This window comes from Pseudoliparis swirei, chromosome 24 (assembly GCF_029220125.1).
Source record: "Pseudoliparis swirei isolate HS2019 ecotype Mariana Trench chromosome 24, NWPU_hadal_v1, whole genome shotgun sequence".
NCBI classification, from domain to species: domain Eukaryota; kingdom Metazoa; phylum Chordata; class Actinopteri; order Perciformes; family Liparidae; genus Pseudoliparis; species Pseudoliparis swirei.
Window position 1 is genome coordinate 2,517,092 of NC_079411.1, and position 11,660 is coordinate 2,528,751.

The window sequence follows — 11,660 nt, forward strand, 5'->3', positions numbered from 1 at the left end:
GTCCTGCCCGGTGACTTTAAATAAATTCTACTGGTATTCAGTCGACTTCAACGGTGACACGTTTTCAGGGCAGATATGAAAACTCAAAAGATAAATTTTTTAGACTCCTAATTTTCCCCACATGTCCAATGTTATCCTGCTGCATCCAGATGGTAAACTCATGTGGAGTTACTGCAATAACTTTACCACCATGCCATTACTTAAGAATGACTAATAATACATTTGCATGTTTATATATTTATAGATATGGGCTAATTTTCGTTTTTTCAAATAAAATAAATGAATATTGTGAAGGTAAACATGATGCAATATAACATGTGGATTCTTGCACTACGGTATTACAAAATGCCCCCCAGTTACAAGTATTTATTAAAAAATAACATTGTGGTTGTTTTATGCACTGAGAGATTTTTTGAAAGGGTTTTAAATTATCTTAAATCCTGTCTTTGTTTTGTATTGTGCGGTTATTTTATAGTTTATATATCGGCTTATAGGCTGCTGGGGGACGTTTTAGGATACACTGAGCTCCTCTCTCCTCTTCTCTCTCTCTTCTCACACACACACACATATACACACACACACATACACACACACACACACACGGTCTGCATGAGACTGAAACTAATCAAATCTGAGGTGTTTTTAATGCTTCTGATTCAGTCTTGTGCGGATGCAGTACCTTTACAAACCACTAGATGTCGCGGTGGGGTTTTCTTTGCTTTCGAAGCCCCAAAGATGTTTGGTGTGAATAGAAAAAGAGCCACACAGAGGCAGCCCATCACTATTGACTCACTTAAAGTGTCAGTACTCAATGAAGGAATGATACCGTTGAGTATAAGACAATTATATTAAAGTATTACTCCAGTGAAAGTATTGCACATGAAGTTGAGATGAGAGGCACATTTATACTGATATTAGTTTGATTTCTGAATCAACAAACACAAATGAATGGATGATGTTTGTTTTGCAGCTTCTAGAGGACATGTGTATATGTTGACATGTAATTGTTGTTATTTTCAGTGTCTAAACTATAATTATAGCGTGTTGGTTATCCTCTGCACACGTCATATTTTGGGAGATCCCTTCTCTTGCTCTTCCGGAGGGTTTATTTCTTTTTTTTTGGAGAGTATTTAAATCATCATAATAGAGGTTTAATGACAGAGAAAGTTATTGACGTTATTATGTCTTGACAGACGACTTTATAAAGGAAATAAACTTGACCCCGAAAAAATAAAACATTGCACTTTCAATCACTTTCTAATTTACAGGTTTCTTTAGGCTTTTGTTTCAGATGACTTTTATTTAGAAAGGAACAGGAATTCAAAGACTTTACAGAAACATTAAATATTTTTATAAAGGGATTAAAATAAGTAACTTTTATTTTAAGTTTATATCTGGCTCCTCAGATCACGAGAGAAACCCGACCAATGCACCACATTTTTAACATTTTGATTTTTTTTGCATTCTTATTTGAACTTTTACTGTATTTTACTGTTATTACAGATTATAATTTGTAATAAAGATCTGGTGAATGTTTTAATCATCTCCTGATCCAATGTGTTTTAATAGAATAATAATTATTATTATTATGAGGGCTCCGGCGGTGTTGACGCCTCACAGACACTAGGTGGGGCATCAGAGTTTAAAACTTATTTTCTTCCCCACATTTAAACATTGACATTATTTATTTGAGAAACATATTCATATTCTTTTATTTAGAACAAGTTACTACATCGCGCAAGAGTAGAAGTCTTGTTACTGTAGAATTAGAAGGAAAAGTAATCGGTTAATAAACTTTAGGCTCTATGATTATTCTCGTATTATTTCGTATTATTTGTACAAATATTTCCCGCTCAATAACGAAATTGCTGTCAATCATTTAAAAATAGTTTTCAGTCTGTAAATCATAACGTGTGTTTTGAATTTAAAAGGAAAGTCGAAAGGGCAAAAATACATGTCTTTATTATTATTATTATTAATACTATTATTTATTATAAGTAGTATTCTTCTTCTACTTCTTATGTGTTATTATTATTATTAGTAATATTATTATTATGTATTATTATTAGTAGTAATATTATTATTACTAGTATTACCAATAATAATAATATTAGTAATATAATAATAATAATAATAATCATATTATTATTATTATGATGATGATTATGATGATGTGTTTATAGCTCGTTTACTGCAGAGTTCTCTGGGTCTAGGAGTCCCCCCCCCCTGTGGGTCCATGTTGACCTCCATTGTTTATGCACCGTAAACATAACATATACTAAAATTAAAAAGGTCCTAACTCGGCCCCTCACTGCAGGCGTCGCCCCCCCCCCCCTCACTTTAGACAGTTTTAGTAACACATTTTCAGTTAATCAAATATAACCACAAACACACCACGTTGTAAACCAGATGCCTTCAGGGCCTGTTATTATTTTTAACTTTGAAGTAGTTTATTATTCATATTGTCGTGTTGCATTCAAGGACCAACAAAAAAACAAGTTACTTAGGTAGTTACAATGAAGTCCTATCATATAGTTTTAGTCATGAGACACATTTGTCACGTGTCCTTTATCCAGCGTGCACCCTCGCGGGCGCGCGCCTTGGCTGCGTGGACGCGCGCAAGGGAGTCTCTGCTCCTTTAAGTGGGGTGAAAAAGAAACTATTCACTCCTCTCGTCCCTCCCTCCCTCTCCTCACACCCCCGAAGGCCTGCTCTGAGGGAGGAGGAGGAAGCCGCTGCACCGGGAGCCGCGATGGGCATTTGAACGCAACCTTTCCGCGCAGAAGAACGCGCCGCACGGCCCCGGGGCTCAGAGCGCAGCGGGCGGGTACCGCCTCACTTCGTCCACCCCCCACACCCCCACCCCTCCACCCCTCCACCCACCCCCTCCCTCACGTTTTTTGTGTGGATGTAACCCGATCGGATTTTGGCCTGTTGGACTGAGCGGTCGGTCGGTCGGTCGGTTGGGTGGTCGGTTGTTCTGGAGGCCGGGAGCAGGACAGCGTCTGCCCGGGCTCGTGCGTCTTGGTGGCGGGAGTGTCGCGGTCGGTCGGTCGGTCTGTTCCCGTGGAGAGCGGAGCGGAGACCTGCTGCTGCTCCGTGTGTGTGTGTGTGTGTTCCTCTTTTCTCGACGGGACTCCGTTACACACGGGATTACCTGATTAACGCTCCGGTACCGGGGAGTTGGATGTGTGCTCTGCCCCGCGGGAGTCACCTGGAGACCGGGCGCAGCGACTGGGCCGATGGCGCAACGGGTGCGTAAAAAAGGCACTTTTTCTTTTTCTTCTTCTTCTTCTTTTCTTTCTCTTTTCTTAAATGAGAGCGCAGAGGTGAAGATGCGCGAGAGGTTTGATGATCCATACACTGAGTTTGGATTTGTGGAAAACGGTGAAACAATTTAACTTGAAAATATGAAACACAACTGAGACGAAACTAGATTTAAACTATTTAATATATTAACTTATTTGGACATTATTTGTAATAATAATAATGTTGTTTTCATGCAGCTAAATTCATATTTACCGTTTTTCGCGAACTTTTGTAATAATTTAAACTTTTTCTCGTACGTAAATATATAATTTAAACTTTTAGGATTAATTTAATAATTACGCTTTTTTCCCCAACAATTATAACACAGTAATTATTAATAGAAATAATCCATTATATATTCGTATTAAGTTATTTTTTAAATAAAAAACAACTTTTCTTCTGAAACCTTTTTTTAATTAATAATAAAAGTGAAACAATAACGGAGCTTTAATTAAATTAAATTCACTTTACATAAATAAATATATAATTTAGAAAAACTAGAAGAAATCTTTAAGGGATCTAAATAATTTAATGTTTGATCGTAAAAGTTTCTGTGATTTGTAGAAATTAATTTCCGGAAGCATTTTGTTCACATTTGACAAAAAAGTTTTTGGTTTCAAAGAAAAGAACAAATAATGTAATTCAAATTAAAAACTTAGTTGTAATCATTAAACTTGAAGCATTTAACGGATGTAAGAGTTTAAACTTTACACTTTTAACTCGTATAACTCGCGTGTGTGTGCGTGTGTGTATGTGTGTGTGTGTGTCGCGCGCTGTCCGGCCTTTGAGCTCCAGCGGCGGAAAAATAGAAATATAACTTTTAAAATGTGTTTCACGGCTGATTTTAAAATCTGTGTTTTAATCTCCATCAATTAAAAAAAACTTTAAAAAACACTTCTAATATTAAAACTTGTGTTCCGCCGTTTGTGGAGGTCAAAGTTTAAACGGAGTTTTATTGATCGGTGATCAGTGATCACTAATCCGATCACAAGAGACATAAAGACATAAAGACACAGAGAGAGATCCTGTTAAGCTTTTTATTTTTAAACATAGAAAGTACAAATATTAAAACCCATTCATAGTGGAAACCTGTTGCTGCTTTAAATAAAGTCAAACGGAAACAAACGGCAGAAATTATAAACATTATTAATTAGTTAAACCAAATTCTAATTGATGTTGGTCTTGTTATTGGAAGTTAAAACAATTCTAATTATACAGAGATATAAGTTTCTTTAAAGGAATACAACTCAAATGTATTTATTTTGTAATTATCAATTTTTTTGGTAACATTTAAGTTTTTCTTGTTGCTCTTGAGATCAAATATATTATTATTTTTTCAAAAATTAGTCATAATTTACCCTTTTAAGCATAAATGTAGCTTAAAACCCTCAAAGACCCAGAAACGTCTTTTTAAAGACAAAACAAAGAGATAAAGAGGTACATTTATTTTTAAACATATGCTAATATATATGATAATATTGCTACGACATGTGTGCATACATATATACATACATATATATATATATATACATTTATAATGTGTGTATAAACACTTCAGAACTATTCCTGTTTTCTTTCTGGAAATAAACGTATTTTTTCGTAGCGTCTGAGTTTATAAAGTTTTTGAGAAAATCTGCAAGAGCTCCAGAAAAAAGGGACTATAATCCTAAAAGAATAACAGCTTCCCAGTGCAGTCTGAGATGTATAATATTCATAATATTCATAATATTTCCGTCAGAGACGTCTGTTTTTACATTCCACTGCAGCATATTTTTAAGTGTTCCTGTTATTTTGTCCACCCCCTTTATAGAGAATTCCCCAGTGCAGAGACACGATCGTTTTAAAGTGCCAGGCTTTTTAAAGCAGAAGTTAACTTTTAATTGGTGTTTTTAAAAGTTAAAAAAACTCTTAAAACAGTAAATAAACCACGGCTGGACATAATAATAGGAACACCTGCACGGTTTCAACGAATACAAAAGTCCTGCATTCAATATTTCAGTTGAACCTTTCAGAGATGTTTGTATTATTATTATTATTATTAGTAGATCTTTGTATTATGTGAAAAAGAATGATAATTCTTTCGCTTCAAGAAGTTTCCGGGTGTTTTATTTTGAAAAATCAATTTACTGACTAACTTAATCATTTACTAACCTTTCATTTTCACGTTGTGACTGGGTGTTTAAAAGTTTTTAAAGCTTTTTTTCTTTGCATTCCAAAGCATCAAACTATTAAAATAAATAAACAAGAGGGTGGACACAATAACAGGAACACCTGCAGCCTCTCGCTGCTCGTCTCTTTCGGACACACTGAGTCTCTTTCTGCTCACGTTTGTGGTTTTTGTTCTAATACATTGTCTTATATTGTTGTGTTAAGTATTTTCTTTCAACACACACACCTCTAGGCCTTGAGTCACGGTCTTCTTGTTTTTAGGAACACAAATTGTTTAAACTAGCATCCATTACTTTAGTTTTTATTAACAGAGTTTAGTGTCATTTTTAGACGTTTCTTGAGAAAACGCAGCTTTAAACTAAACGTCTTCCCCCTGCTCTCGGTCTGTTCCTCCACATGTATCTGCGTCCCGACCTCCCCTGAGGTCAAGCGAACAGGCTCCTATACGTGGTGACTCTGGAGGTCAAAGGTCAAAGGTCACCCATCTCTTATCTGCTGTGTTCCAGTATGAAGACTTGGCTCACTACGGGCTGGAGGGCGTGGGCGGCGTGTACGGAGACCCGCACCACCACCACCACGCCGCCCGCTCCCTGCAGGCCGTGCACCTGGCGGCGGCCGCTGCAGCCGCCGCCACCGCCGGCTCGTACCCTCCACACCAGTACGGCCAGTCCAACGCCCACACCGGCGGCGGCGGTGGCGGCGGCGGAGGCGGCGTGGGCGCCACGGTCGGGGACGCCGTCAAGAGGGACAAAGACGCCATTTATGGGTACGATGAGTTCAGCGAGGACAGAAAACGCTCTTTCAGAAGAGTTTTTCTTCTTCTGTGAAAACATGTAGTTTCCTGTTTGATTTATCTGTTCTCTGTTTGGGGCTGAGAGCTCCACGCTGCTCCGTTCCAGGCCGAGCTGAGCCAGGCCAGCCTTATCTGTGTGTGTGTGTGTGTACATGTGTGTGTGTGTGTGTGATGAAGTGAGTGAGGCCTGCTGCTTGTTTTGAGGTCAACGCGAAAACAGAGACGGCGGAGAAGTCTGCTGCAGCGAAAGAAGCGGCGCCTCCGATGTTAAGAAAAGTCTTCCAGTAAAAGTTCAGAAAGTAGAGCCGCGGGTATCAAATGTTGTTATGCAGAAAAATGGAAAAATAAGCAAGTTGGAGCCATTTGAAATGTAAATAAACGAGTCAATATATGCACTTTATTATATGTGCTTTATTTATGGATCACATTCCTGTACAAAGACACTTAAATGGGCTTCATATAAAAGAAGGAAGCTTAAATGTCATAATTTAACACACACACACACACACACACTGATCATAGGCCTGAGAAAACAGGGAGGTTTCGACCTCCTATTTAACTGGAGACTCTTTTATTACCGTAACTAACGGCTCCTGATGTAAAAAAGGTCAGAAATATACATGCAGGGCCTTAAAAAAACAATAGGAGGTATTTTAAAATTAATTATTCGTTTAATGGAAGGCAAATGGAGTAATTTAAGTCATGGGGTTGATGATGTAATTGTCTGAAAAGCAACTTTAACTTACAGTTGTTAATTAATGTGAGGAAGTTTGGTCAGAAGTTTATTTTCCTCTCAAATGTATTATAATATAAGTATAAAGTGGCTTAAAATTGAACAGTAAAGATACAGGTACTTTCAAATTGTACATAGAAAGAGTAGTAAATACTTACTGTTGACCACTGGTACTCAAACTCTTTGTTTTATAATAATATGAAACAAAAAATCCACTGGCGCTTTTTTATTCTTTTGAGTTATTGGTATTATTTATAATAAAAAAAGGTGGCATAATCTTTGCAACTTTTCACCCGGTCACAATTTTAAAATATGAGACGTTGTACGTTGTTGACTGTTGGAGTTTCTTTAAAACTGCAATGCGAAAACCTTATAAACTCGCCTTTAAATCGGCGGATTCATTCCTCTATGAAATGCATTCATTGTTTTGTCTCTAAAATGACAGAGAATACAGATAAAAGCTAATTTCCAAGAGCTTTATAGGCGCTCGTTGTTCTGGCAGAGCTCCGTAAACTGTAAACATTCAGTTTATTCTCATATAAAATAGATAAGAGCAAAATAATCCTCATATTTGAGACATTTTACTGAGGAAAACCCCTGAAATGTTGATAAATATTCGGTTTCAGCTCTACCGGCTGTGTTTACATGGAATAAACAGATGACGGACAGTAATCAGATTACATATTACATTTGATTTAGTAAAGACTTGTTAAATTCATACACCATACTCAGCTACAGGGAGAAATTCAGTTGCTCAAGGACACATCGATTTAGGCCGGGATTGAACCCACAACCCCCTGTCCGAAAGACGGACCAGCTAACCACTGACCTGCAGTCAGATTCCTTCCTCTAAGATGTGTCGTGTCCTGGTTTCTGGGTTAAATCTGCTCTCGCTCCCTCAGTGTTTACTTGTAGCGTGACCTCAAACCAAAGCTGGTTTGGAGTTCCTCAGGGTTCGGTTCTGGGGCCTTTTAATTCCATTAACAGCGTTGCGGTATCTCCTCCAATTTCGATGCTGTAGCTTCTTGATAAACCTTTTTAATCTCGGCATTCACACCAGACGGAGGCGGATACTTCTGAACGTCAAATAACTGACTTCAGCTGAACTGGAATGAAGGAGTAACCGTATATTTGTGAAAAGGTTCCTTGTTATTTAACATATAAATGAAGCAAAATGATATTCAATCTGACTGAATTGTTTATGACACAGAACTTCTTTAGTATAGTTTTTACCAACTTTAAAGATGTAATTAATCCTTAATTAAAATGAAAAATAAATACAGTTAAAGTGTAATCCATGCTTTTATTCACGCCGATGTTGTAGTAAGCAAGGACACCGAAAAGAAGTATAATGTTTATGTTTTAGACAAACAATGTTCCATTCACCTGCATTGTATCAGGGTGGAAACACACGGATGGTAACACCAGCAAACTTTCTCTGATTAGTTTTATTATATTTTTGTAATTTGTATTTTAACCCATTTTCAATTTAGCCCTTTTTAGTTTTGTCTATAAAAGTTCTCTAAAGATGATTATTCTGAATCTTAGTGCAGTTTGAGCAGGACGCTTGTGTTACAGTCTGAGCTGACCCCCCCCCCCCCACCCCCCCTCTCTCTCTCTCTCTTTCAGACATCCTTTGTTTCCTCTGCTCGCACTGATTTTCGAAAAATGTGAATTGGCGACGTGCACGCCGAGAGAGAGCGGCGTGGCCGGAGGAGACGTCTGCTCCTCGGACTCCTTCAACGAGGACATCGCCGTCTTCTCCAAACAGGTCAGAAACACGACGTTTCACCCACCACCAGATATGCAGGGTCAGAAGGGGGCGGGGCATAAGGGGGCGGGGCCCGGTTAATCCTCGAGAGGAGGGAGGGGCCTAAATGAGCTGTGGGGTTTAATAACGGGAGATCTTAAACATCTGCACTCGAGTAGATACGTTGTCATCGAATTCAACTCGTTTGCAGAATATTTAACCTTTTTAGTTTCCTTATCACACATTTGTTGTTTAACATTTGTATAAAGATGATAAAGTGTCACGATGAATATATTTTATATGAGTTTACACTTTCTCCTCGACTTTGAGAAGTTTGCTCTGTGGAGTTTTTCCGGTGACGCTCGTTCACTTCCTGCTTCTTCACTTATGTTTTGTTGTGGCGCCCCCTGGAGTTTCGGAGAATAGCGCGTCGGGCAAAAAAACGCCTTTGGTGGCCGGGGGCAACGGGGTCTCTCATGCGAATAAACAGGGGCCACAGGGTAATTGTCTGTGTTGTTTAGTGATTGTAATACTTTTCTTTATTTTCTTTTTGTCTAGATCCGATCAGAAAGGCCTTTATTTTCATCAAATCCTGAGCTGGATAATTTGGTGAGATATTATTATTAAACTGTTATGATTTTAAAACACTGTTACGTTATATAAGTGTTTATTTTTGTCTCGTTTTGCATCATTACGATTTTGTTTTGCTCTTGTTTCTGTGTAGATGGTACAGTCGATACAAGTGCTGCGCTTCCACCTGCTGGAGCTGGAGAAGGTCAGATAGCTTTCGCCGTGACCTTTGACCTTCAATCCTGAACAATATAATATTTAAATATCACTGTTGCCTTCCTATAATTGAAACCTTTATTTAGTTATTGACCCACATGCGGCACTCGGGTACTTTACCTATAGAAGCATAACTATTCTAAATGAAGGAAAGGTCCAGAATCATTACATTTAAAGAAAGTTTCATCAGCAAAATATACTTAAAAGTATTACAAGTATTCATCAATGGCCGAATGGCTTCTCTGGAAGTGTTATCTCCTCATGAAATATTATATTGTTATGTTTTGGAACATGTAAGAACGTAATGTAAAGTTGTAGTTTGTAAATTAAGAACCAATTGAGGTACTTTGTATACTACCAGTACTACACGACAATACTGCATCATGTGATTGAAGTATATCATAAATATAGTGGAGTGAAATGTACTAAAGTATAAAGTAGCATGAAAAGGAGTACAAGTGTGTAAAATGTGTGTATATATATATAAATATATATATATAAATATATATATATATATATTTATATATATATGTCAATATATGTGTGTTTATATATATATATAAATATATATATATATAAATATATATATAAATATATAAATATATAAATATATATATATACTTCTATCTGAATATGTATCATATATAAAAGATGTCAGAGGTTTAATCCCGGTCCATAACTCACTTCCAGGTCCACGAGCTTTGTGATAACTTCTGCCATCGGTACATCAGCTGCCTGAAAGGGAAGATGCCGATCGATCTGGTTATGGACGACCGAGACGGAAACAAGTCGGACAGCGAGGACTTCATCAAGTCCTCGGGGAACAACGTGGACCAGGTGAGCGTCCTGAAACCGACCCACGCCGAAATCTACTAAACACACTCTGTTCAGAGACACAGAGCCGCTCTTTATACGTCAGAGTGTTAACATGTTGTTACAGATGTCTGAAGCATCAACTCAAAGGTCCTAAATTCCGGATTAGCAATGTTTTTACATCCAGGTGAATGTTAATGTTCCATCAAGACTTTAGTTCACGTTACACAGCTCCACCTCTGGATGCTGCGCATCGAGTTATTTAAAGGTACATTCCATGACTTTGTTGAAGCACGTGTTGAGTTCTGGAATATCGCCAATGAAAACACTCAGTTTCTTCTCTTCAGGATAATAATGAGGATCGCAAGTTGTTATGACTGAAGACAGGAGCCAAGGCAGTGAAGTTTATGAGAACATGACTCTATTCTCTTTTGGTTTATTCCCTCAGTAAACATGTAAACATGAGTTTAAGGTCTCAATCTCTAGTTTCTTCAATGCAGCGTCCACACAGGACCCGTTGGGTCCGGTTGAAGACTTTCCTCAAAGTTCCCTCTCCACCTCTTTGAGAAAATGCCGATCCGATCCGAGCTTTCCCTTCTGACGGTTTGCCGGAACTTCCTTGAGAACGATCAGAAGTCTTCCTCCGCAGCAAAACTTCCCGAACACCTGACACGCCCGCATTTATTTTGCTTCGCCGGCCTTTAGTAATACCGGGAGTCCAATTACTCCGGGTCAGATCGGGCATACCGTTCCCCTCCTAGTCTCCTCCCTCCCAGTCTCCTCCCTCCTAGTCTCCTCCCTCCATATGATGGTTTAATTAGGAACACTCGAGGCCAATCGTCACTCGGATGAATGCAAGAATAACTCGATCCGCTAATCCATTGTCGGAGAAGTTCTTGACAGAGACGCACATATCCACATCCACACTCCCGTATGATCCCGCCTCCTTGGAGGATGAAGGCGAGGTCTTCACCGCGAACATCTCCGCGGTCGTCTTCTCTCCCCCTCCGGACACGGCAGAGCAAGAGTCTTTGTCCGACGTCCTTTCTGGCAGCCCAGAGCCTCCTCTTCCTCCTGAAGCTCACAATGCAGCTTCTTTTCTTCTCTTCTGGGGACAAAGGAAAGCGGCTGAAGAAAGGCGCCGGACTCTTTCCCCCGATGCCAGCAGACGATGTGCTTTTCACTTCCTCTTTGTGTGGCGCGTCATGTTGGATGTTAGTGCCACGACATAGACGTCAACAATCGGGGACAATTGACGATGTTACAGTGTTTTTTTGTGGTATTTCCTACATATTCAGTCTCTCTTT

At 38.7% G+C, this 11,660-nt stretch overlaps 1 protein-coding gene across 2 annotated transcripts in view; it reads left to right on the forward strand.

Moving 5' to 3' along the window:
• The first annotated feature begins 2,752 nt into the window (after window positions 1-2,752).
• The window catches only part of meis1a (Meis homeobox 1 a), a 41,137-nt gene continuing 32,229 nt past the window's right edge, over window positions 2,753-11,660 (forward strand). For both annotated transcript variants that reach the window (XM_056408417.1, XM_056408418.1), the window contains exons 1-6: window positions 2,753-3,254; window positions 5,985-6,244; window positions 8,634-8,775; window positions 9,313-9,363; window positions 9,479-9,529; window positions 10,231-10,377. In XM_056408417.1, the coding sequence (XP_056264392.1) occupies window positions 3,243-3,254; window positions 5,985-6,244; window positions 8,634-8,775; window positions 9,313-9,363; window positions 9,479-9,529; window positions 10,231-10,377 (663 nt within the window). In that variant the 5' untranslated portion in view covers window positions 2,753-3,242. The remainder of the gene's footprint in view (window positions 3,255-5,984; window positions 6,245-8,633; window positions 8,776-9,312; window positions 9,364-9,478; window positions 9,530-10,230; window positions 10,378-11,660) is intronic.